This window comes from Leuresthes tenuis, unplaced genomic scaffold (assembly GCF_036924035.1).
Source record: "Leuresthes tenuis unplaced genomic scaffold, fLeuTen1.0.hap1 SCAF_14, whole genome shotgun sequence".
In the NCBI taxonomy this organism is placed as follows: domain Eukaryota; kingdom Metazoa; phylum Chordata; class Actinopteri; order Atheriniformes; family Atherinopsidae; genus Leuresthes; species Leuresthes tenuis.
The window spans coordinates 6,869,582-6,896,797 of NW_027325368.1; the positions used below are offsets into that span (position 1 = coordinate 6,869,582).

A 27,216-nucleotide genomic window follows, 5' to 3' on the forward strand; every position below is an offset into this window, starting at 1 on the left:
CTGAGTCGAGCTGCAAAAAGAAAGGACGAGAACCACAGAAAAACTCAGGGAAGCTTTGTTATTTGATCTGGAAAAAAACCCCAAAACATCTCAATGTGTATTCAATGAGGCAGGAAACACAAACTTTTTACAGAAATATACAAAGGGTAAGACATTAAATGTTTTCATAAATATCAAATTAGATCCTGTAGAACTGCGAGATAAACGTTGCATAGAAAAGTAGTGATGAGAGAGCTCCACGTATATCTCACTGTACAAGTGCGTTTGAGTTCCTGCTGACGTGATCGGACTGAGATCTGCAGACGGGTACAAGCCACATGAAGGAAGTGCAGGAACCGAGGCAAACATGACTCAGAAGAAAACGGATTTCATAAGTCATTTAGTTTGTACTCTGAAAACTGTTCCGAGGAACACTTTTAATACTTTAATACAAGAAAACAGGCAACAAAGAATCCGCTTTGGACGTTCGGTGGAGTGTCGAGTACAACAGGAGCCAGATGTTAGCAGCTGCCACACGTCCAGGCGTTTCTTTAGGAAATCGTACAATAATTTGATTTAGTAATCTACTCAGAGCAACTGGGCTGATTCCACTGTGATTATTTCAGTTAGTTTTTGTCCTTGCAGAGCAGAAAGCTGCACATCCGGCCCTCTGAACTCTGAGCCGTAAAACACCAGGTTGTGCCGTTTCCCCCTTCTGTTTAAGATCTGATTCCACCACATCATGTTGTTCATCTGTTCCGCCGAATCAGTTTCTGCTCTTCAGCTAAATGATTCCAGTCACTCGATCTCTTGAGATCTCATCCAACCTAGGATTCTACTTTTAGTTTAAGAAATCAGCTTTAATTGGTAGAAGTCGGATTGATCTGACACATTTCAGAGTGAACGTCTCCAAAGCTGGACCAGTAAGACCTGGACTGGAATCATTTCAGCACCAGCTCCTTAAAATAACACATGATGTCGGCAAGAATCCAGCGTGGAGAACTTAGTTTCAACGAACACTGATCTTTAAGAAGCCCCCACTTTCTACACAGCTCAGGTTTCCTAGCATTAACCACCGCAAACTCCTGGTTGTATCAGACCAAGCAGGCGGCTGAATTATCAGCTAAATTTCACCTGTGAGAGGGAAGCTGTTTAGCTTTGTTTGGGGCTGGTTTCTTACAAGGAAAAAACTGTCTTCTGGCTTAAATGTTGACCATTTTAAACAGAGTTGGTGTTGCTGTTTTTGAGAATTCGAGAGTTTTAATGCAAACTTTAAAATGCTGAATGTTACACGGACAACAGTTTGAGCCGTATGATGATCATACGAATCTTCAAGTAGCAAGAAAACTGCTGAGAAGAATCCCTGCCAACGTCCTTGAAGGGTCCATAATAAAATATAATCGGCTGCAGAGGCTGAGCTTAAGTGGATACGTACAGTCACACATGAGAGGTTTCAAACAGAATGGAACAAAGTGCATTAAACTTAATCTCCGTCCTGAATTTGCTGTTTATCTGAATTCAGCAGACACTACAGGTGTAAAATGCTTCATCCCTACCTTCAAACTCGAGCTCGCCAGGGAGCATGACATCAAACATCTGTCTCATGAGTGCACAGTAACGTGGGAAAGATCTGGGATTTGTTTTCGGATTTATGTACAAGAAGTCGTCTCACGATGAACACAGAAAATATCTAAACACATTCAACTGTACACAACACGAGGGATCTTCAGTGTCCCCCGTCACAGACGAGACATCGAGTACAAGAGAGAAAATCTACACCTCACGGAATTAAATATAAACAACCTTCTCAGAAAAATAATCTTTACGCAGAGTGTGTGGACAAAAGCTTTGTGTGCTACTCGGAGACAGTCACACCTGGGTGATAGCTTTGAAAAATAGTTATTTATCTAAATTAAGTGGTTCATTTATTCGACGTGTGATACATTCACTTGAGAGCTGAAAAAGATCAACTGCTTTTTCTTAATTTACATCTTAGTTTTCCCATCTTTTCCCTGTCCTCACAATCAGGAGTCCCGTCCTGAACTACCTCCTCCTTTCATCCGCCACCTCTGCAGCTTTACATGGAGCACGCGTCCGTCCCTCTGTGTCTTTCCCCCTCTTCCTCTCGGCTGCTGGAGCAGTCCATCGCCTCTCCGCTGTCTGCCTCACTGCTGGTGAACATCGGAAACGAGCTCTCAGCACTCACTTCCCCCCCCTTCCTCCTCTCCACCTCTTCGTCGTCGTCCCCTCCTCTCTGCCTGCAGTAAGGTGGGATCTCAACCACGACGTACTTCTTCGCCCAGCTGCTCAGCGCCGCCTTCTGCCGGACGTCATGTGACATCAGTCCTGCGTCAGACCTGGAGTTAGTCGCTGAGGGAAAACAAAAAAGGTTTTATAGTACTTCCATACTGCTTTGACCTCGTTAAGAACAGGAAAACTGCTGCATCTTTACATGCTGAATGACTCGAGTTCAATCCTTCACCTGCAGAGCCAGAAAGGTGCCTCATTTCTATTTGGTTCATGAACAAAAGCTCAAACACTGCCTGTAAGTTCTGAGCTCAAACACTGTCACTCGTGTCATCTGAGCTACATGTGACGAATAAACAAACTGTTTCCTGAAAAGTTGGGAAATATCTAAACAAACCTAAATCTGTTATTTGCTGCTGAAGCTTTATTTAACGGACATTAGTCCAAAGAAATGATTTTCGGTGTCTTTTACCAACTGACTTCATCGTATTTAGGATATAAATTCAAAAGTTGATGCCAGAAACACACTCATAGAAAGCTTTTTACACAACATCCTGACTTTTTCAGAATCAGGGTTGTACACTGCGGCTCTTTAGAGGGTTTGCCGCTCATGGTGATCCCCTCAGTACGGGTCCATCTGCGAGCATTTCTGTGCGTAGAAATATTTCCCATCCAAATGCAAAGGGAATGGAGGGTAGATACTGCAATCTTCGTTTTCCAAGGACTGAATGTTACATTCTTCTCCCATTCCAGACTTTTTAGATAATGAGAAAGCTTAACGGAAACTTTATGCCAAGGTCGGTAATGAGTCATCCCATGTTTACACGTCGCACATTATTCAACTACTTTGTAAAGGAAAGTCATAAATATCTAATCCTGTAGCTTATTTTCTAACGTCCCACATGACAAACGGGCACCAAACTCACCTGGAAGGGTAGTGGACAGCTGACCGGAGTTACAGGTCACAGAACCGTTGTTGTTGGAGCCCACGGCAGCTGCGAGCTGGAAGATCTCAGAGCGGGGCACTTGGGGGGACACTGGTAAGGAGTGGCACTGCCTTCCTGGCAGCTGCTGCCAGTAATAAGACGCCTCCTGCTGGGATCCTCCAGCTCCGTGAGCAGACGGCTGGTGACTGAACGCACTTCCCGGAGGCGAGTGGAGGTCAAACACCAGCGAGAAGACGGACTTGCTGGGCACGTCGAAAAACTTGATCTTGCCCCCGCACAGGTCCTCTCGAGCAGAGAAAGGGTTGATCTTGCGAACTTTGGCTGCTCTCTGGGAGGTAGGGGGGTTGTAGTAAGGATCTTGGACGTTGATTTTTCTTCCTGGCTTGCAGGAGAAGATGTCCGATTGGCTGCGGCTGAGCCAGATGTTTCGTCTGGGCCGCGGGGATTTGGGAGGGATTTTATCATTTTGGAAACCAAGTGGGTTCAGCCGCTTGAAGCCCTGGATCTTCTCCCCTTAAGCACAGAAAAAAAAAGAGTTTTTGTGACTGCATGACATGAGAAACAACAGTGAAAGAATTTCTAAAACTTATTAGTGGAGGTAAAGTGAGCATTCAATATCGCCACTAGGTGGCAACACGTGCTAATCTCTGTCCAGGCAGCAATAAGTTCTTTAGTGTTTAAAACTGTTTTCTAAGGCACTGGATAAGCAGTATTTAAACAGACATTTGGACAGGATTCTCTCATAAAGGCTGATTCATGGCAGCAGTAAAAATTCAATAACTTTGAAGTGAGCATAACAGAAACCTTTGATTTCCAGTGAGTAACGTAGTTCAGAAACAAGCGTATTTGCCTATATATTCAAAAAATCATTGGGGGAAATATATAAACAGCACACGCATTTAAACAAATGGACAAACCAAGCAAACAGCTCATTGCATCCCGCTCCCGTAACACATTTTTGCACTTCTGAGTGATCGTAAAAGGGAAAGTTTGACTCATTTTACTTGGGAAAAATATCTTCTTGTTTATGTTATGCTACAGTAATACTTCCTACTAGGGGTGATCCTGTTCTCAGGAAATGCTGATGTTATCGGTGGCGAGAGCGCGAGAAGAAGGATGGGGACGGAGAAGGAGAGAAGGAGGAGTCGTTCCTGACGTTACAGTCAACAGATCCAAGCCGTGCTTTCCACAACAATGGCTTCATAAGAGATTATTCTCCTGTCAACAGGCTCAGACATTTGTTTTATACATCAAGTCAGCGTCATTCAGATTTATAACCAAACACCACGTGGAAGAAATGTGTCGCATTTGTCTCAATCACACTTGCATCTGTGACATAATGAGCCATGAGTAAAAGGAGCTGCTTGGCTCGTCTAAACAAAAACATTACTGCCTGCTGACCCCAAGATGGTCAGACATGCAGGCGGCTGCACGCTGGACCAAATTAGAAGTGAAACTCTGACCTGCATGGATCAAGTGTCTCACAGTAGGAATGTTGATCTCAGACCAAATTTCCTCTTCGAGTCAAGATGAGGTTTATATGTTAGATCAAACTTTCATTAAAATGCCCCTTGGATAAGTTGCTGAAGAATCTTTGGGTGAGGACAGTGGAAACATGCAAACATGGTATCAAACATTTCTTTTTTTAAACATGAAGAAAAAGTCTGCATGTAGAAGTGAAACTGGGCTCTTCATTTATGTTGCCTTTAAACGTGGGATCGTCTTCTTATGAATAAGAGTTCTGAGTTCTGTGAGCGTGCAGCGCGGATACCTTTGGGTATGCTTTTCTTGTCATTGTCGCCGCTGAGCGGAACACACTCGTGCTCCATTGCGTCAACTTTAAGGCGAGCAAAGATCTCCTCCAGGTGCCTGACACTGTCTGGGAAGGATGGGCGGAGTTTAGGATCCATCTGAGGACAGGAAGAGTGGAGATTATTAGTTTATTATCAGGGAACAGTTAAAACATCCACATTACCTTTAATTTAACCTATCCAGAGCGGATGCATACTGTGTGCTGCATCCAGTCTAAACATCCCTTTGAGATGTGGGGCAAACATACTTTAAGTGTGTCTTAAATTGATTTTTTAAGTTTAAGCACTCAAATGGTTTCTATTTATATAGTTAGTAGTTTTTGCAAAAGTTAAGAAACAAAAGGTCTGTCCGGGTTTTCAGAAAAGTCTCATTTTAGGAGGCCTTTTTGGTCCTAATTGCTTTCAAAGATGCTCCATCCGATATATCGACAGTAAATACTACAACACTAAGACATCTTCACAAGCCTTTACTTTGTATCTAAAAGGGTTGAATAACCGAGGAATTATTCTGCGTCACTTAGTGGCACAAACCCAGACTGCTTTATGAACTGCACTTTGGCTCAGCACACACTGCTGCTAAAGTAAGATGATGGGAAGAAATGATCATATAATACCAGCTTGACTCACTATATTGGGTTAAAGATGAGATTAGATAGAAGTTCATTCTGCCCACAAACAGAAATTCCACAAAATTACAGCAGCAAGGGTAAAGATGAGCACACAGTACTGGAAAGTATAAAAATGAAATGACAAGGGTCCCTATACATCCACTGGGTAACTAATCTGTCAACGATAGCCTATAACGGTGTAAAATCGAAGTCTTAAAGGTGACTTATATTAAAATACACCCTTGTAACATGTGTATTCCTGCTGTAATGTTGAATGGGGATTGATTCGAGATTGAAAAAAAAGTTTCCAGTGGCCCTTTAAGGAGCTCTCACTTAGATATTGGCTTCATCTTTCTTCCTTGGATGCCGTCGTTTGGGACAAATATGCGTTTGGGACAATTTGGAAGAAAAAAAACCCCAAAAACCTTGGAAACAGACTTGGAAGGAGGATAAGGGAGACAAGGATGATAAAAGCGAGACAACAGACAAGGATGAGAAGGGATAAAGGAGTCTATATGGGATCAATCAGCAGGGAGCTCCAAAACCTTTAATGCCCTGATCTTCTGTGGGTGTAATTAAAGTTAGGGGAGAAGAGAAAAAAAAAAGTCACCCCACAGTTAAAGTCAAGAGACGCAGTGTTATGAGATAAACAGCACGGGGGAAATTATATTTATGAAGCTTAACAAAGCTTAACAAATCAATGGAGGACTACTAAGAAAAGCTGAATCTGAAAAGTACCAGGTCCAGACTGCAGAGAGCAGAACACCCCCTGCATATAAAGCCGAATCAAGATTAGTCAGATATGCAGATTGCTGCTTTATCTCTTAACAAAGAAATAAAAGTTGCTTAAGAAATTAAAAGAATAACTCCAGAGAAACTCCAAGAAAGAATGGACAGAAACATGGGACGCATAAACCAAAGCAGCTACTTGAAAGTCAGCAGCTTACTATCAGAGAGAAATGATCATTTCTGCAGCACAAAGAGTGACGGGCCGGTGGACTCACGTTACAGCAGTTGAAGGCCAGCTGGAGGAAGTCAGGCGGACAGTCTCCAACCATGTGCTGGAACGTGTGATAGTCCAGGCCGAAGTTCTGCTCAGGACAGGGAGGTGGAGACAGAAAGAGGTTTGATGTATGAGACGTGAAATACAAACAGGAAATGAATATTTTAACAGAGGGATAAAGGATGGAGACAGACCCGCTGTTTGACATAGTGTAACTCGACTGCCAAAGCCAGTGTCATATCAAACTAATCCCTCTGACATTGTCCTGCTGAATGTCAAGTTCCACTATACTTATAGACTATCAAAGACTATTAAGCACAACTTATTCCTCAACATGGATTCAGCTCTAAGCCTGGGATGCAAACAGTTTTTATTAGTTACTATTGTTGAATTAATGCTGGCTTGGTTTCAATATCCAACAACACAGACTGTAAGAATAAATGGTGTATGATATCATACTATCAACAACACATTAAATATTTTAAAGACAGTTCTAATAATGTTTAATACTTAAGTTTGAATTGACAGATTTGTGCAGACAACGCAAACTTTTCAGCCATAACTTCACAAAATAAGCACTAAATATTTGCCTCACAAGACTAGGTTAGGAAATGTGATATCAACATTCCTTTGCTGGTCCGTGTGAGAATATTTCATCATGTAAACAAAGCGCGGGATACCAACAGGCTCAGCCTGTGTACACTGCAAACACTGAGTATCAGAAGGTCACGAGGTGGAACAGAGGTGAGCAGTTACCTCCGTTCGGGGAAGGAAGTCAGGGTCAGCCTGGATCCTCGCGATGATTTCACACAAGATTATTCCGTAGGAGAACACATCGGCCTGAAAATACGACAGAATGAGCTCAGAAATACTGCAAAAGACAATATCAATATCAGAAAACACTGCTGGGACTGCAAGAAAAGGCAAGCTATCGAGCTTTTCCACACCTTACATTTCAACTTTGAACTGTGTGATAAGCACAGGTGTAACAATGAGGGTGCATTCCACTGAGATTTGAGATTAGGGTTTGTTCAACAACTAACCAGCATGCACAGCTGCAAAATGGAATGCAGCCCCTTAACTCCATTTACTTCTATATGTTTTTATATTATCGTATTTTATCACACTATTCAACAAAGATACGACATATCACAGTTCTCTTAACATCATGCAGCCCCACTGCCAACTATTCCCGTATTTTCCTTGTAATAGTAAACATCTAATAATCCATGATCAGTGTAAACGTGATCATTCTCCAGTGTTTCTCTTCTTAATTTAATGAAAATAAATGCATTTGCCATCCAATCTCATGTAACTGCACTGCTTTATCGAGGTTGCAGTTGGCGACTTTACCTTCTGGTTGTAGGGCTCATCTCTCAGCACCTCTGGAGCCATCCAGAAAGGAGAACCAACCACCGAAAGCTTCTCTCCTTCAGCGCTAAACAGAACACAGGATTTCTAATTATATCCAACACGTCATGAAAGTGTAAGAGCTGCACCCTGGTGTCTGTGCTCTTTCTTCAGAGATGTGAAAAATAATCACCGGAGCACTTACAGACCCGACTTAAAGTTCAGAATCACACGGTTTGACTTGCTTTTATTAGCGGGTTCAAACGAAAGCGGTTAAAAGAAAACGCATGAATGAGGTCATTAGTGCGAAGTTGAATCTTTAGTCTGCTTTTAAGCATCTGAATAAAATAAACTAATCATGAGCATCAGTGTAAACAATTCAGCATGAAAACTAAGTTCCTGTTTTTGATCAAAGCTCAGCATGTGTGTGGACGGCAGCACTTCTGTTTAAAACAAAGCTGGAGCTTTAAACTTCACCGAGCGCACATTTCTTGGATGGCTTTAAACTGTCATGAATCCTAATTGCAGCAGCTTTTAGCTTTTGCTCTAATTAGATTTAAAAGTGGGTTAAATAGGATCAGAACGATCGTTTCCAGGAAAACTGCAGCTTCTCACTTGGCAAGAAAATAAGACATAGGTGTGGTTACACCTCGTCAAGTTAACCCTTCAGCGAGTTAGCAGTGACAGGAGGATGCAAAAAGATGATAGAGTGGAATAAAAATGTTCTTATTTGGCATATTCTGTCTCTGTGGGTTTTCATAATGAGAGCCATGCAGCTCATTCACATAAACCAAAATACTGCCATTAATCAAGTAAAGGTAAGTGCTGGTCTCATTGCAGCAAAATATCTTGATGAAGTTTCTTTAAGTGGCATCAATCGATTTTTAGCCACGAGGGGGCACATAAGCATCAAAGCAAGCTTAAGCAGTTTTCTGTTAACATACACACAGACATGTGGTCAGTTACACATCAATCAGACACACTGTAACAGTTTGAATCACCTGTTTGATATTCAGACTCCTTTTACATCAATGAGAAGAATATCAGGGGCTGTGACAGGTGTCTGGTTTTTCCATCAACCTACAGACTATGACTATCTGTGTAGAAGGGGTTTTCAAGGCTTTGTGTTGGTACATGACTGTCCACAGTGACTGTGACTCAAACACAGAAAATATGTGAAATATATCACAAAACTGAGCTAAATATGTTTGATTTCACTCCAGCCAGTTCCTTTTATAACACACTGTTAGATTCAGTGGTAATATGAGTCAGTATCACTGTGACAAACACAGCAGAAGAAAATGAGCTCACAAAAGGTTTTCTTTTAAATCATCCTCTGACTGTCGTTCTGTTACGAATAAAGAACGAGGGCCGGGGGTTTTCACGTAAATGAGGTGTTCGGTGACGTCTCCTTACAGATTGGTAGGGATCTTTTCTGCCAGGCCGAAGTCTCCCACCACTGCCGTGTAGCAGTTGTCATCACATTTTATCAAGCAGTTCTGTGAATACAGAAAACCAAAAACACTGACGATTACTTGAGGAAGTTGCAACACAGAAGGATCCAAAACACAAAGCATTTTGTGGCCCAGCTTTATCAGCCTGTACTTCCTATCAAAACTCACTGTTAGGAAACTGTGCAGTATACTTTGCAGGTTAAGACTCTTCCTCTTCAGCCTAAACAAACGCACTCCTGGAACACTCACGTGAAACACAAAGGTAGCTGATGGTCTCAGCCACCTCAGCTGAGCTGTATGTTAATGGTCCATGTGGCCACAGTTTATTCATGCATGTCAGTGTCACTGACACAGCCTGTGGTGCATGAATTCAGTGCACAACTAGATTCTTATCATGCTTCCTTCCTCATTATAGAGGTATACAGTATAATTTCTACACCACATCATCAGGGAAGTTAAAGTAAAATGTCTTTTTAATGATTTGAGGAACCATGATGTCTGTGAACTCTCAGGGCGGGGAGCACACCATCTAATTCTCAGAGACATCTACAAAAGAGGAGTCTACTTTCTTGTTTGTCTCATCCAGTCAAAGGAAAAGTGCACTTGTTTGTTTTTCTACAGGGGAAATGATCATGACTGTACTGCAGACTGTCTGCGTCAATTTAAAAAAAATCTAAAAGCTGCTTCGTACAGAATAACAACAGTGTTTGGGCAGCGTTCTTTACAGGGAGGTTAACAGGACTGGGAAGAGAGTTAATTAACTCAGAAACACTCAACAGTTTTATGGTACTTTGTCATTTCATCCAACATTTTCTAAAGAAACTATGCGCCCTTAAAACCAATCAATATTATAATATCTATAATACAGGTCAACAGAAACTCAGTAAGTGGAAGGCTAAAGAGAAGACACGCTTTCTCCTCTGCTTTAAGTTTGTAGTCTTCTCTTCACAGAAATATACCAATGAAACATGTTTAATTCATTAGTTTACTGAGGGTGTCCAAACTAAATGAGTCATGCAGATCTGTTGGAAGTCAGGACCACGTTTCACTGAGGCTATCAGCAGACCTGCAGATCTACTTTTAACTATGGTTTCTCCTGTTAATGACCAATAAGCCCCAGCTAACCTTGGAGGTGAGGTCCCGGTGGAATATGCCTTTGGAGTGCAAGTAGGCCACTCCGCTGGCGATATCACAGGCGAGTTTCACCCTGCTGGGCCAACTCAGGTGCTTGTTGCTGTCGAGAAGCTGCTCCAGGTTTCCACCATTGATGTACTAAAGAAAAAGAAATACATACCAAACATTTTAGGCAGACATATGCACACGCAAATAAGATTAAAGAGAGGGATTAGAAGCTAAGCTAAAAAAAAAGCTAAGATAAAATAATCAAAATGAAAAAATCACGCTTGAATCCAGGTTACGTTGTGTCCTAAAAAACATGTTTTATGTCAATTTTAATGGCAGAAGAACTGAAAACACGCAGCACACATTTCTTGAATTTAAAGACATGATTTGTTAAAAAGTAATTGATTTTTTATGTTTAATGCACTCGAGCCAGGAACAGCATTTGATGCACTGACTCACTAAAAAGAAATGCATGTTTTTAAAACACACAAACTCATTAAAACTACAAGAGGAGGTGCTCAAACAAACTGCTCATCTGATGCGGTCACAGAGTGGATTAGTGACTGTCCATCAGCCCGGTGGGTTTGCTGATGTATTGACAAAAAAACTGGCTTGTGGCCTGTTCAGCAGGCTGGTAAAACTGCTGGTTTTCTCATGCATGAATGTGGAGTGTCTGGCCTTTATAAATGCTGGACTGCAGAAAGACGAGACAGCCAATCAGCTCAGCAGGTTTAAAGTATTCACGGTCCTTCACTTTGTCTGCTTTGATCCTCAAGAACTTGCCTGACCTTCCTGCTTGCATGCAAACTCACTAACACACTAATCCCATGTCACATATCATGAACAACAGTGCTTAACTACAGAAAGCCGACGTGGGGTAAGGGATCGTCTGGTTTAGCTGCGGTTATTGGTATGACTGACAGGCATGGAATTAGAGCAAAGATGGGGTTAGTGATGGGAGGAGGTTACCGCTTCTTCATGCTGATAATAAACTGAGCTTAATGCTGCTTTAGTACAACCAATTGATCGATTTTCCCAGAAAAATGAGTAAAATGTCCAATTTTCTTTTAGCTGAGCACAGACATAAATCCTTACTCGGACCATCTTTCCAGAGCATTTGAATTATAAGTGGTTGTGTGAGGCCAGCTTTCAAAGAAAGCTGAAGATATCGAATGATACCAGCAGGATGTAGATTGTTTTTTTACTTACAATATTACATCCACACAAAAGACTAAAGGCTAAGAATAGGAAGCCAATGTGGAAGGGTCACGTACAGAAGGCAAAGAATGCAACCGCAATTTCACTGGAATTGTGTGTGTGTGGGGGGGGGTGCAAAGTTAGTAAACATGCACTGAGGTCACCAAGAAATATTCACATTCTTCTTTTTTTGTATTTCCACGTTTGTGCTCGTGCAACCCCTCTCCCTTTTCTAACTTACAGGCACTGCTTAAATCAAAGTCTGTAACGCCTCTGTAACTGAAAATTACCCACAACACCCGTTACTACATAAGTACGATGACATATTTCTGCACATCACCACAGAAGGATGTCATCCGCCATAATAATGTCTTGCATGCTTCGCTCTGTATCATTTTGGGCATACAGCTTACATTTTAAACAGTTAACTCAGCCATGGGTGCACATTTGGAGTTTGAATCATTTGTACTTCATGCATTACGTAACTCCAACCCTCATAAAAAAATATTAAACAGTTTTCAGAGTAATAAAAAGTACAAAAGCCACAGTTTATTGTCTCTTCAAAGAAAGTGAAGAAGTATTTCATTGTTATGACTTTACTACCAGCAACTCAATGACTTGTAAAGCAAAAGAAAAAAAAACATATATGACAAAGTTCTAATGCCTTCACCCTAAGAGTGAGCTATATATATATATATGTACTCTGATTCAAGACATCAGAGGATTACAGTGTTTGTCCAGCAGATTCCTCAGAAACCACAGAGTTCAACATCTGCTGTCTGCCTGGTTGGGGGTTAAGAGGGAAGAAATACAACAGGAGAAAACTCTTCTGGAGACATTTTAAACTGAGACTAATCCAACTCCCCTTTGCCGTCTCAATCAGGACTTCAGTCGGCACACACTCCCAGGACACACCGCAGGCACAAACTGCGCCTGGTCCAAAATGAGGAGCGTGCCAACGAAAAGTAGAAGTAAAAGTTGTATTTTTTTTTTTAAAAATTAAAAAAATAGGTGTTTTTTGTTTTTTTCCTGGAATTTGCTTTGTCCTGTTTTATGGAATAACTAATACACCACAGTAATCACTCCACTCAGCACATACAACAGCCTCAACATGACTCTGCACAATGCAGAGCAGTGAGGAAATAAGAAACATATGCCAGGTCATAAATGTTCACGGTCTGCGTTTCAGGTTTAAAAGCCTGGAAAAGCTCAAACAAAGAATCCTTGTTTTCTGTTGGGAGCAGCTTCAAACAGCTGAATAATCGTGCCATGGGTCATGACTTACCATTAGTCCTGATTATGATGGCGGTAGCATTTCTCACAAGGTGCAGGACGAGAGTCTCTAAAGGCTCATTCTCATGTTGATGATGTGGAATATCTATTCTATCATCTATCTACAATGCCAGTGGGTATGTTCTAAAGATCATTTATAAAGAGTTGAAGGAGTGATTTGAGCAACTTATTTCCTTACTTTTGCATGATATGCAGTACTTGGATTTGCATGCATTTGTTTGTGTGTGTCAGTGAGTTTCTCGAGGTAACTTGGGGCCACACAGTAACTTCACTCCAAGTTTCCTTTGAGCACGGCGTCATACTGGGGGTCTGGTAACAAAACGCCACGAGCCTGCTACCAGCATCGGTGCACCAGGTTTGGTTCTGACGCGACAGGAGAGGATCCGTTTACGCTGCAGCAGGAAAAAAAAGACCCCCCGCAGGGTCTGCGTATGCATATTCATACGTGTGGAGTTATTCTCATTACATCTACAGTGTGCGAATGTGTGTAAACTTAAGATGCTTTCTAGGATGCTACAGCAGAAAACTCTGGCCCGTCATCGCTGACACGACAATATTCACGTTCAAAGTGCACCACAATCAGTGGAATTAAGAACATGTGTTTGAGCCTGGGAGCATCTTCAACCATGTTTGTCTTCTTCAGAGAAGCTTTTTGGCCGCAGTTATGAGTATTTTATAAGATACAAATTTCCTGCCCTGGCTGGAGAATAAAGTTCTTCTACTTAATGTGAGTTCAAAACCAGTTATCAAAAGTCACTGGCTGAACTGCGCAAGTGTGTGTGTTTATGACAGCATCGTCATCACCGAGTGCAGCAGTTATCATTCTTGAACTAAACAGATGAAGCACATTAATGGAGAGAAAATAGACATAAAGACATTACAGCTGCAGCCACCACTTTGTGTCATTTGTGAATTCATTTCTCATATCATTTGATAAACGGCTCGGGCAGGAGCCAAGCTCACATCCACTTATTTTCTGATCTTTTGTGTGACAAAGAGGTCACAACAGCCATCGTGATGCTGCACAGGCAAAAAACTTTAATGTTGCTTTGAAAAAAAGAGACTTCATAACAGATATTTAGTCATTACTGAGTAATTACTTTTTTTCTACTTGGTTAAAGTAAAATAACATTTTGAACCCATCATTTTGCACCATTCAGTCTCATGTAGTGCCAATCGCTATAAATATAAAGTAGCCGGGATGAACATTTGCTGTGTTTTTCTTCTTTTTCTTTTTGTGTGGCTAAAGGCCAGAGTGAGATAATAACACAACAACAGGAGAAATAACACCCTGTAACTGGAAGGCCACATTTAACAACCCAGTTTTACCCGTTCAACCTCTCATTTCTCTTCCAAATAAAGCAAATTAGCCCAGACTTCTTTCATTCGGGAGCTTAATATATCAAGGGCTTATTCTGTGATTAACTCATTATTATCACACATTGTATAACTGCCTTTATCTCTCTGTTGACACACACATGACGAGTCACACTTTTAATGTGCAGCTTGTAGTGCATTTCCACACACTCAGGAAATGTCTTGTATCGAATTCTCCCTTGCTTGCTCCCTCTCACACTCAAGCACACAGCCAAAGTGTTTTGCACACTCAGGGACATTCAGTTCTTTTGGTTAGCCACAATTACAGGCTTATGTGCCACTGTGTTGTGTTCATGGATGACGTGATGTTTGCCTTAAAATAGTGGCAACATAAAGAACTCACCTGCAGACGCCATAAAGGTAAGTGCACCACTATGGTCTGTCATTAGGAGGAACATTTTAATCTGAGGTACCATTAGTTTGTTCTGAAGCTTTAATGTGAGATAGTTTGTGTCTGTGTACATTTTCTCTTACCTCTGTCAAAGCGTGAAGCTGGCCCTCATGGACACACACTCCCTTAAACCTACAGAAGACAAATGAGATGCAAAATTAAGTTGTTGTGGTTGAGTATTTGTCTCATAAAACCATGATTTAAACTCACAGACAATCGTAGGACACCGGACAGAATCAAATCAAGTAAAATTGAGAGAGAAAAAACCCTACAAAGCTGTTTAGTTTAGCCAAGCTCGGTCACTTGCTTCACTCTAAAAGGAAACGTTCAAACGTTGAAATGTACAGACGAAACTTGACCTTTTTCTTCCACGAGTAAGCAGAGAAAGCAGGAAGAATAGTTAGAAAAGAATTAAAATTCCAGAAGGCAAGACGGAGCAGGTGATTACTGCAGGACTGTCTGTTAATGGGAGGATAATAACAGCTCAGATGCTTCACCTGCATTCTTTACATCCATCCCTCTTGTCTTGGCTTTCAATTTTCTAAACTCGTTAAACAAACCCACAATCTTCTGCGATTGTTTTTTCCCTACTCTGACACCTGTTAAAATATCTAAAAAAATCCCCTTCAACAGTGAAAAACTATTTAGTGATGGAGAGAAACTGTCTTGATTTAGGTTGATAGCATTTTGTTTTTACTTTTTTAAAGGATATCAATACACACATATATATATATTCTGTTAAGACTTTGGAGATGTGGAACTACTTTAACACTGAGCAGACCATGAACTCATTGAACCAGGTGACACAATGCATGTCTGCAAAGAAACATATGAACAAACTTTGTCCACTCGCTGCATTGAAGACCTCGTAACTCTGGAGGCAATGAAAAGGTCAACTTTGTAGATCCTTCTGGATTTTAGCAAACAATGACCTCACAGTGTGTTCGTTAACACAAAGAAACACACAGTCTGCAAGGCATGCTCAACAAAGATGGTATTGTAAAAGATGAGTGCACATCTGTTTATGCACACACAAGGATATTTATGCATGTATGTGCATGTTCAGTACACACTCCCACCCAGAACCCCTGAGCTGAATGTCTGCTACAAAACAACAACAATCCTATTCTGTGCCGTCATGGTCAGTCTAACTGAAACAGATCCGTATTCTTATAGCTTTAAAGTTGTTCTTTCTTTACAGTCTTTTCATTGTTCTGTTGTCCAAATCCAAGCTTATCTGCATAGCTCACAGCACTTTACAGAAGATGAATCATTTCCTTAGAAAAGGGAAGATAAAATACAAGTATCTGAAAAAGACAACAAGCCAAACATACTGCAATAATGCACCTAAAGTCAAGTAAAGACGAATGTTTAATAGAGAGTTTAAAAAAAAAAACTAATTAAAGAAAATCAGAGGTATGTGATTAACTCAATTTAGATTTACATGTCAGTGATATTTGGGTGCCTTCGGGATGATGTACTGTAGCATCGAAGCAGATTGCTTTAAGTTTCTGAATGAAATCACCTCTTAAGGAAGAGATTTTCTCTCCATCAACTTGTATGAATATCACTGTTGTCGGTGGACTTGTGCATGGAAAAACTAGCCGTGCATCTTGGGTAATTTGATCACAAGATGAGTTGAGGTGTGAATGCAACCAGGATGGATGCAGAAGTAGTACAAACAGCATCTATCCTGAGTTTTTGTCAGAGAAAAGCAACGTTGTCTTCTCCGAAGTCCAGCACTGGGTCTGAACTGGGTCCGGTACCTGAAGCACTTTAGGGTGAGTAAGTAAGTGTGTGTTTAAGCTCGCTTCAGGTCATGTCATTTACAAAAACAGGTTGAAGATGTTTTCAATGACAGTTTGTATCAAGTAGATTCTGGCACTCAACTCTGCACTGCAGGCAGATGAGGTTTGCTAAAGTGGACCAGAGCAGCACTGTAGCTTTTGAGCTTGTCAAACAGAAATGCTGTATGCGAGGTGTTTATTCTGCATATAGGACTAGAAGTAACCATGCAACATATCTTGAAAATGTTAAATAGAAGCAATAAACACAAAAGTTTCCAGAGTTATAGCCAGCTTTCACGATACAGTTATTTGCCCAGATTATCCAAAATGCTGACATGACTGCTCATGGTCTCTGCCTTGTCCCTCCTTGCTGTTCACCTCCAGGCATCTGCTGCAACTCTAACAGGAGCTGGCAGTTTAGAAAATCCATTGTTCACAGGCTCTGCGTTTGACACAGTTTCTAGTTCTCCCCAAAGGAAACGGGTCACAACCACAGACGAATGAGCAACCGAGAGAACACGAGGTCGAGGTGAAGGGGGAGGCGGACATGTCAAGAAAACACATCTATGACCAGAGAAGCAGGGGTTGGTGGAAATCACCGACGTCATGTCTAATGTCATTCATCTGGAAACAATGAGAATTTAGTCTAAATGTAATATAATAACTTCAGATTCAGTTTCTTACACCAGGGATAATCGCACATTAAAAATCAGCTGATGTTACGTCATAATGCAATAATCAACCAAATCAGCAAAACGGAAATAAGCTTTATTGCTTTATTCATAAGCTGCATTAATAAGGGTTTCAAGCTGTTCTGCAGGGGCACTTCCCCAAAGAACAAATTCAGTATCGCACACAAACACATTACGTTTTGGAAGCCGGTTTGTATTTACTGAACCAGTCAGTTGTTTGATCCCCAACCTGAGTATGTTTGGATGGCAAAGCCGGTTCATCAGCTGGACCTCTCTCAGCATGTTAGCTCTGTTGCTGCTGAGCTTGTTCATCTTCAAAGCCATCACCTGGTCTGAGGCTCGATGACGAACCTGCAAAAAGAGAATCTTTCATGTTCAAATGCACACAACTTTTAATCTTTTTCAGCTGCGGTCATTGTGAAAAAGGTCTCAGCGAGTGTGGAATAAAACGTTCCTGTAATTACATCTTACATCTAAACATATCTAGGACATGCAGCGAGAACACAGAGATAAAAAACGAGCACAGAAAAGAGAAGAGAAATTAGGTCAGTCATTACTGGCCAGCCATGAAAGTACAGGCGTCAATTCAGAACTCCAAAATCAATTTTCTATCGCTGCTGGGATTTTAGTTAGCTGTGGCATCATCAGCCATCCCTCTATGGTGGACTGGATCCCTTCCCAGCATGCACTGGACAGATCGTGGCAACTCTGAAACTTTACTGGATGACACTTAAAACAGAACGCACAATGCTGTGAGATATAAGTGAAGCGAAATGACTTTATTGCTCCAGTTTTTTACACTAATTATATTGCATCTCCAACACAAACACCACAAAGGAGGAAAAGGAATTATTAGCTCATGATGATGAACAAGAAGTGTTTTAGAACTTCAACTAAATGCAAATCATTTTCATCATTAATGTTTGTCACTATCAGAAGCTCGAAGTCCCACAAACATGTCTATTCATTGGCTTTATCGTCTCACGCTCTTAAAAATAGTCGGACAACCTTCGGTCTTCACACTGCAGGTTTCAGAGAAGCCACAACACGGTACATTAACAATTTCTGGCACGGGTCTACATATGCATCATGTTATCTTTCAAGCCTGGAGCAACACACGCGTTGCATCAACATTTTCAACACACACTCACTAAGTTTTTAGTCTATGATCTCATTTCTGTTTTAAACGGAGCCTCAGGTCTGAAAGGGGGTTGATTACCAAGAATTTTAGCTGTTGTGCATTCATTCATGCATGCAAGCAAATAGGAAACATCAACCTGCAAACCACAGAAGGAAGCACGCCAAAGGTCTGAGCTGCTGCAGAGGCATTCTTTTATCTACCTACGTTTGATAACTAATTTCCCTGCGGCTGAAACATTTTTAGATGGAGATGCAAATTTGAAATTGAGTGAGAATAAACTGATCCCTCTGTGTTTAAGGTTCAAGATAAGAACCTAAATCATTGAAAAAGGGAAAAAGTCTCACATATAAATGCAAAATGGAGCTACAAATTGTCACACGAGTGTGACGGCTAAGCCGTCATTTATGCTAATGGAAATTCATCAGTGAGCCAATGTGACTGACAGCCTGTCAGTCATTTTGACAACAAAAGTGGCCAGCTTCATGTCGTCCTGGAACAATGGTGCACTTAATATCTGCCTTTAACACTGCCACAGCGACACAATAGACAGGTGCTATCTGTTACAGAGAAAGGGGAACCGACCGCAGGGATAAAGTCTAACTGGAAAGCAGAGGCAGCGCTAACAATGAAAGTCAGTGAAATATATAAAGGGACAGCACTGCCACTATGCTGCTCTTTCAGTATTCTGAGACACAACATTCAATTATCACCACAATCTAGATGATTATAAGGATGGTGGATTTAGATTTAGATAAGCAGAGTTTTCTGAATCGACTTCTCTCTCCGTCTCGTATACACAGACACAAAAATCTCTCTGTTCCAAGTTCAAAGGAGGGGGCCCCGGCTATAAGAGGCGACAGTCTCCACCACAGGACAGCAGAAACAACAGATGGCCACTCCTCTGAAGGCCTCCTCCCCCACATCCGTAGGTCCTCTTCCGACCCCCAATTCTTCACATCCCCCCATCTGCGTGTGTTCCTGATCCCCCTCTTTCTCCTCCACGCTGCGGCCTCAAACAAACCGTCATGCCCTCTCCAAATCACTCCCTGCATTCGAAGAGGTATCATTCTTCTCCTCCGTCCTCTGATGTCTCCCCCACCTTTGCAAACTCTCCTCTCTGATGGAGTCCTTTTCCTCCAAAGACCCCCCCCACGAACCCAAGCTAACCAACTTCAAAATAGCCCAAACTCCTCTTCATCTACTCTTCAGCCCTTCTCCATGCTGTCTTTTGTACTCAGTGGACACCTAAAACTTCCTCTCAGCCCCCCATTTTCATCTCCTTCAACAGCCTTCCCACCCCAACTCTCCACCTTCAGAGGCTTTTACTCCCCTCTGCTTTCTCCTCCTTTTGGCCTCAGCGTCTTTCGGCGTTTTTCTTTTCATTTTCACCACTTTGTCGTTCCTATAATGACTTTAAAGCTTTTCAACAGTAAACTGTCCTCCCCTTCTTCTCCACCTTCTTCATTCTCAACATGCAGATTCTTTTCTCAAAGGACTACAAGCGTTACTCACAGGAATTTCCCATGAGACTGAAGCAACACCTACATTTAATGGCATGACGGCAGCATTTGTTCAGGAGATTTAGAGTTTAAAGTTTGCCCGACTCCAACTTTGCTTGAAAAGGCATCACACATTTAGACCAAGAGAAAACCCAAGACAGGGTGAAATACGCTGCTTTTAAATTTCAGTTTAACTAATCGTGAGTACTGGCCATGACTGTATCATAACTTTCCAGTAAAGCCAATAAATGGGCTGCTTTACCACTGGTTACGGTAAACTGTCCTGTTTGTGGACAGCATAAAATAAAGTCTAAATGCATTTTACACAGCAGCATCAAAACAAAGTCACCATGTTCAGTCAAAAAAGGTTACACTTCTTTTTAGTGTTACTCTATGGCTGAACAAGCTCCAGTGTTGTTGTTTCGCCCAAAGTTAGGTGGCTTTGAAAGCTGCCGTAACAACTCAATAACACATTAAGTAACTAACTTAAGACAGGCTGATAATAAACTATTAAAACACCTTGATTTGCATTCCCTTCTCACAAGTTCATAACTCAAACACCAATAAGTGTCGCAGGAAATCAACGTATTAAGAGCCAGTTCACCTCCATGACAGATAGTAGAGACTGAGTCCATCAAACCACAGGAGGACTAGTGTTACATGGAGCAACTGCACAGTTAATGACATATCCTCTTGCACTAAAACCTTACAGGAATCCACATGTTCACAGAAAGACAGAAACCCCAGTGAACTCTTAATAATCTGACAAAAAAAATTATGTGAGATGAAACTTCTAAGCCTTCATCTAACTCTGACTATTTCTCTTCATCTGTAAGAGATCAAAACCTTTCCACATTCTTCTGAGCTTGGGTTTGATGTGTTAACCTTTTTCACAGTTGAAAAACATAAGTGCATTTCTGAATAAATGCCAAAAATAAATTGATCTTCCGATACAAAAGTCACACAGAACTAGCCAGTTCTTGCTTGAGGCGAAAATAATCCATTACTCAGCTGTGTACCTTAGCTTTTAGCTTTTAGATGAGTAGCTTTTCACACGGTTTATCAAATTTCCCACTAACATGATGGCCGTGTTAATACATTTAACAACAGGAAATAGATAAAATTGAATTTTTCTGTCGCTAAAACTTCATTTAGCAAAGCCAAACGTGCCTCTATGACCTCCAGTCACATGCCTAAAGGGGAGGGGTTGTTTAAGTCATGTCTAACGTGACCTAAAAATGTCAAACCAAGACTAGTTAGTGAAGATAACTCACGATCCCTGTTTGACCGACCAAGCGGATCAACTTCACAAGATGAAATCAAATGGAAAACTACTTTAGGTTCAACAGTTTTATGCCCTATGAACACGATTTCCGAACAAGGACCTTGCCTTCTAATAACCTTTGCACAAAAAACCAACATGACGACTGTGACATATGAGGGGTAAAATCAATTTTGAGATCACACTGACATCAGAAGGACTGCTTTAACCATCACAAAGAGCCCTTGATGGAGGGAGTTAAGTGTGTATAGATAATAAGAAGACAGGGGGAAACAAAAGGATCCAAGAGTGCAGCTAAAGAAAACCCAGAGAGAGCACAAAGAGGGGAGTAATATCTGATCTCCACCCACCTTGAAGACATCAGAGAAGAATCCGGAGCCGATCCATTCACAGGTAAAATCATCAAGGCGTGTGAGACAGGAAAAGGCACTGATGAGGGCTCTGTAGGAGGATGGACACACCCTGCCCACCTGGAGAAGACAAGAGCCCAGTGCTCAAAACATGCCAAAAATAAGTCCAAGTCAGATGGACATGCTTAGTTTTTTAGGTTAAAAAAAAGATGGAGACATAGATTGTGTTGCTTCTAAAAGGGCATTATAACTAAAATACAAGAAAGTGATGTGAAGACTGACTTAGATCAGAAAACACAGACATACAGAAGCCTTTACTCAGCAACCGAGTTCATGCAACCCCTCAAACTTCTCTGTTACTGTATGTTCACACTGAGCTGAATGCTTAGACAATCCTTCAATGGTTTCAGGTTAGTAACACTATTCTATTGCCTTCTATTTTGAGTAGTAAGTGTAAGATTGAAAAGGAAAAGCAAACTGTGGACTATAAAACCATATTTAACTTAAGCTTTTTAAAAATAAAGCCTACAGCTGTCCAAACATTTTCTTTTTTTTTAACCAAAAAACTGAGCTTTCTGCTTCTGCAGCTAAATCAACAAGTTTAACAATAACTACAAAATAAGTAAAAAAAAAAAAAAAAGTGTCTCCTAAATGGGGAAAAATCAGCGGAGCTTAAGGGGAACTGAGAGAATACGTTTTAACCAGTGAAGAAAAATGCCAAATATAATCACTGATGAATCATTTCAGAGCTCTCTGTGGCTCCAGCTTCTCAGCTGTGAGAATTTTCTCACCATTAAAGAGCTTTAAATCTCAACTCAGTGTCCAGTTATGTAATATCTCTACATTAAACCTCATCATTTCCAGAATACCATCATTTTTTAATATGTTTGCTACAAAAGCATACATATAAACACACAATTTCACATATATATTGAGCTCTTCAAGTCTATTTTCTGCAGACTGAGTAGACCTAAAACACACCCATTCCCCTCCCCCACTTTTGAAGTGATGGTAAGATCATTTTCTTTCATCACACACAACTGGTTGAATGACACCAACGCGGGATTCTTCAGTTCTTGGAGTACCCTTGAAAGTTAACCAGAAACTGTCAGACTAGAGCGGAATTCAACAAAAACAAGGAGGACAAGAAACAAAGACTGACCTGCGAAGGTGGGCCCATCTCAGACGTTCCTACCCCTCCAGCACCGTCTCCGTCCTCACTGAGGCGTTCAGGCCGTGTAGGAAACCCAGCAATAGAGTTGCGTTTATTCCGGTCCATGGCGATATTAAAAAGTGTGATACCAGAGAGGGTAATATGGGCCTTTTTCTGTGATGTACCCTCATGACAAGAGGACTAGATTGTTTTAACGGCGCCGAGGGTTTCACGGCAGCACGGTGTGTACTCAGTTTGTATTCTGGGAGAAAATATATCACACACATAGACTTCAGTTTTTAATTTTATTTAGGGTGTCCTTGCTGGCAATCCTGGCAAGATCCAAGCGGTTCCTTGCTAGTCCAGTTCCTCGCTGCTGGTAACTGAGGAGTCCAGAATGATAAAACGTCACATGGCAGGAGTAAGGTGAGTCCTTTGAGACCTAGAAAAAGTAAGAAGAAATAAAAAGTGAATGAATAGGCCTTTTGTTTGTTTAACATATTATAAATAATGTTTAAAGATGAAATGGGATCCACTGTTCATAGATTTTTCCATACACACCAACAATAATAAGAGGGGCTGCTAATCTTACTTGAAAAATGAAGGTATTCCACAGTAACTGTGGCTGTAAACTGGTTCTGACCTCAGGATTGAAGAGACAAGCCACTTTTGCTCAACCGGCTCAAATGTAATGGCTGTAATAGGGGCCGATTGTCCGATTATGGGAGATTAGCCAAGGAATAGCTCAGGTCCCGGACCTTTATGCCATCCAAAACAATGTCAGCAGGGTACAAAGGGGAACAGGAAAGGACGTCTGAGGCTTAAAATATTTTTTTCAACCTTGTAAACAATGTGGCTTTTATGTCTTTTCGGAATACTTCATGCCAGAGGGAGATTTCATCTGTTGTAAAACATGTTGAGACTGGCTGTCTTTCCTCCATATACCCAGAAAATACTGAAAAACACATTCCATCTCTCAAAGTGTTGAGCAGAAAATCTCCCATCAGTCATGTTTGCTCTCGAGGGCGTCTGTAAAACCTAGTGCATGAACTACAAGTTAATAATTACCCTTTAAGACTTAGGGTGTTGGGTGTGATTGTTCAATAGAATAATCAATTAAGCAACCCTTGATTAAAAACAGGGCTGAGTGAGGACTAATGCCCTTTAACGGTGTAAAGCTCTGATAATCCTCAAGGCCAGTTTGCCAGCATGTAGGACAGCTGCATTAATAATTCATTTATTAACTGTCTCTCAGCTGAATTTATCGATGATTCACGAGTGTTACATCGCAACAACTGCTGTTCAAACAATGTATAAATGACAAAAATAATGAAAAGACGTTTTGTCAGTATTGCTCTCATCTCTTCTGTAATACATTTTCTCAACAGGGAAATCAATGCGGAGCACTCACACAGAGAAGATCCTTCAAACAACAGCCCGACAAAACAAAATGATTTAGACTGGACCGTTTTGGTTGCTTGGGATTACTAAGCAACCATGACTACTACTGCAAATAGACTATAGACCGTTTTTAACCTTAAACAACATCAACTTCTGTTCCCCGAATTAATCATTTTCATATAAATCCCACAGGCTACCCTCACATGCGTTTAAAGATTCTCAGGGGTTTAAAGACCAGCACTGTCATGGCCAGATTCACCATGAACCAAACTGAATAAGCAGTATAGTATTTTACGGCCTCTCTGCATTAATTGGTTGCTAAATAAAACAGCTTTTATATTTTTGAATCCCTCCTTTTGGTTATTGTGTCCAACAGTGACCTGATATGTCACAAAGAAAGCCATGAAATTCACACCATCATCTTTGATCCTGCAGAGCTTATTAATGCAGAATCTGAGGCGTCTCTCCTCACAAGCAGCGACGATACTGTGCAGTCATATTGTGACCATGCGTGCACGCACCGGGCAAAACATGAACAGGACCAGTAGCAAAGATCAAGAACGTTTCTGATTTATAAATAAAAGGACGCCTATGAAATGAAAGAGGAAACCTAAAAGTTAATCTTGAGCCCACACGGGGCAGAAAAGAATCAGATCCTAAAAAGAGGAATGACACAACGGAGTTACTTTAGACCAACGGGATGGCTGATGAGATCATTCTCTGTCCCGGCCACAACCTTAAAAGGATTTTCATCCTTCTCTTCCTTTTTTTTTTGTTTAAACTATTTTTTTTTTTTCCCCAACCAACGACACCTCATCTCAGCCTGTGCCAAGAAAAATAAACGCCACAAGTAACAAGCCTAAGGTTTCCTATCTATCTTCATAAGGGTTCATCAAAGAGCAAGAACAGAGGCACTCATCTAAGAAAGATCTGAGTAGACGAGAAAAAGTCATCAAGAAGAATATAAACTCCCTCTTAAATCATAAGAGCAGCAACCAGGAAGAGATTCTGTATTCACACTCCCACATCAGTGATAAAAGCAGCCATTTCTGAGAACAAAAACTTCCCAAACATACTAACACCTCATTCATGTAAATGATAGCCTGAGATAATGTAGATAGTTAAAAACTTTCTTTATTTCAGGCTGATTAAAGAAGGATGCAAACCAACAGTGTGAATTTCCACATCTACTTGATGTAAAAATGATTAAACATGGAAAAAGTTTCAGTCTGGGGATGCTTGATGACGTCTCCACATCACTGGTATCAGCTGATTTAAACTAAAACATTCAGCATCAGCCCAAAGCGAACACTGACAGACAGATAAGGGTAAATCCAGGAGGATGTACTGCTGTCAAAAGTAGGACAGTGTTTTCAGTTCCGTTAAAAAATGTTAAGTAAGAACAAAGATAGATGTTTTACTATTAAGTTTAAGTAACTTTCCATTTTTTGTCCAGTGAATGTGTATCTTTTAAACCCTTTTTTTCTCATGAGTGTTTTTTTTTTATCTTAACTGTATTCTTCCATCACCAGACTTGCTCGCCGCATTCAGGAGGAAAACATTTTCTAATAAGCAACACACCAAAATGAGCTGGAAGTATCTGCAGACTGCATATAATTGTAGATTTGTAACTTTCACAAATATGAAAGCCCTCCATGATGCAACAAATTATAAAACAAAAATAGAGGCAAGCCACCCATGCTCGCTACAACTGGTATATTTGTTCCCTAACTACACACCCTGCTGTTTACATTTTCAAAGAGTATGCATTTAAAACGCCACACTAAAGGGATCCAGCATGACACAGGGTGGAATTTTTTTTCTTGGTCTGTAAAATGTGGCCTTTTGCTGCACCAAAACAGATGGAGAAACACCAAAGCGGCCCCAGGCAAACTGGTTTAACAGTGGTTGAGGGCCCTGAACACCATCCAGCTGTGTCCCAGTGGATTACAGACTAATAGAACAAGTCGGTCATAAATCAAAAATTAAGTGATGCGAAAATAATAGGCTGCAGCAAGGCAGACCAGGAGCATGTGTGCATGTTCGGTACACAAGCATCACAAACGTGGAATGAAGAACAAGCCTATTCTCAATGCTTTAAAGCACACAGAAAAAGTTTATGCCTATCCCCTGTGATCATTTTTGTATACGATTTATAGTACTTTGATAATCTGGAAGGCTTTTCTTATATAAGCTATAGATCCCAGCTTAGATAAAAAGAAGAATACCGAGACTGTAAGAGAGGATTCAGGAGATGAATACCAGTCTCTTATCTGACCACAATCTGTTGTGATAAACTTCCACAATATATGAGCCTATGCATACCTGTCATTCCTCAAGAGTTTACAAGCAGAGAGCAAATTAATGGGGGAAAAAAAACACACAAAAACTGTCATTACCTGGATGCTACAGGCTTGGTGTCTAATGCTGTAACAGCTTTAAACAAGAAGCCACATTAGCTGGAGACACACAGATAAAATCCCACAGCTGAATAACTCTGTAATATTTTAAGAATTCGTTGTACATTCCAATTAAAATATGTAAACAAACTAGAGAAGCAACAGTCAGTATCAGACTTTACTCCAGTTAAAAGTTTAGCTGACTCACCTGTTTATATTTCATTGAGGAGTTTACAAGAACAGTCCAAGCTGCTTTTTACCAAGAGGCATATCTGGAAACCTAAAGAACTAACGACAGGACATCGCAGCTAGCTCAGAGACTAGCAGACGTGCTAGTTTGTCAACAAAACTCAAGCGAAGCAAAGAGCTAACAGACATTAGCCTGAGATCTTACAAACACGCACAAACGGCAAGTTTCTCACCACGACGGCTAAAAAGTCCACAACTCCAAAGGCTGTATTCCTGAGTTGAACATAATCTTCACCGCTGCCCTTACTGTGTCCAAAAACGAGGAAAGTGCGGTGTTTCTGTCTGTATCGCCCGTGATAACATTTCTAACGTTTGTTGGTGTTTGACAGCTCCGTCGTCTCTCTGCTCTCATCCACTCCCACTGACCCCGCCCACATTTGATTGGCACCTCTGTGAGCCAATGAGAGCGCGTTCCTGCGTGTTAACTGTCAGATCTGAGAGGATTAACAAAACGAAATACCAAAAATAACAATTAAGGTTACAA

At 41.0% G+C, this 27,216-nt stretch overlaps 2 protein-coding genes across 4 annotated transcripts in view; one reads left to right on the top strand and one right to left on the bottom strand.

The window, feature by feature from the left end:
- The window catches only part of LOC140268724 (SLAM family member 5-like), a 101,870-nt gene extending 99,942 nt beyond the window's left edge, over nucleotides 1-1,928 (top strand). For both annotated transcript variants that reach the window (XM_072363691.1, XM_072363692.1), the window contains exon 5: nucleotides 1,849-1,928. The gene's annotated coding sequence lies outside the window, so the exon portion shown is untranslated. The remainder of the gene's footprint in view (nucleotides 1-1,848) is intronic.
- tesk2 (testis associated actin remodelling kinase 2) lies at nucleotides 85-27,171 on the bottom strand. Of its 2 annotated transcripts, none has more exons than XM_072363686.1 (13): nucleotides 26,906-27,171; nucleotides 22,693-23,125; nucleotides 21,531-21,650; nucleotides 17,488-17,609; nucleotides 14,863-14,911; nucleotides 10,525-10,671; nucleotides 9,362-9,444; nucleotides 7,949-8,033; nucleotides 7,352-7,435; nucleotides 6,597-6,683; nucleotides 4,945-5,083; nucleotides 3,153-3,686; nucleotides 85-2,349 (listed from the first exon to the last, which is right to left on the bottom strand). In XM_072363686.1, the coding sequence occupies exons 2-13, from the start codon at nucleotides 22,807-22,809 to the stop codon at nucleotides 2,057-2,059; spliced, it is 1,860 nt and encodes a 619-aa protein (XP_072219787.1). In that variant the 5' UTR covers nucleotides 22,810-23,125; nucleotides 26,906-27,171; the 3' UTR covers nucleotides 85-2,056. The 2 variants fall into 2 exon arrangements, with proteins under 2 accessions (XP_072219787.1, XP_072219786.1); XM_072363685.1 differs by having other exon boundaries at nucleotides 26,692-27,171.
- Nucleotides 27,172-27,216: the final 45 nt, after the last annotated feature.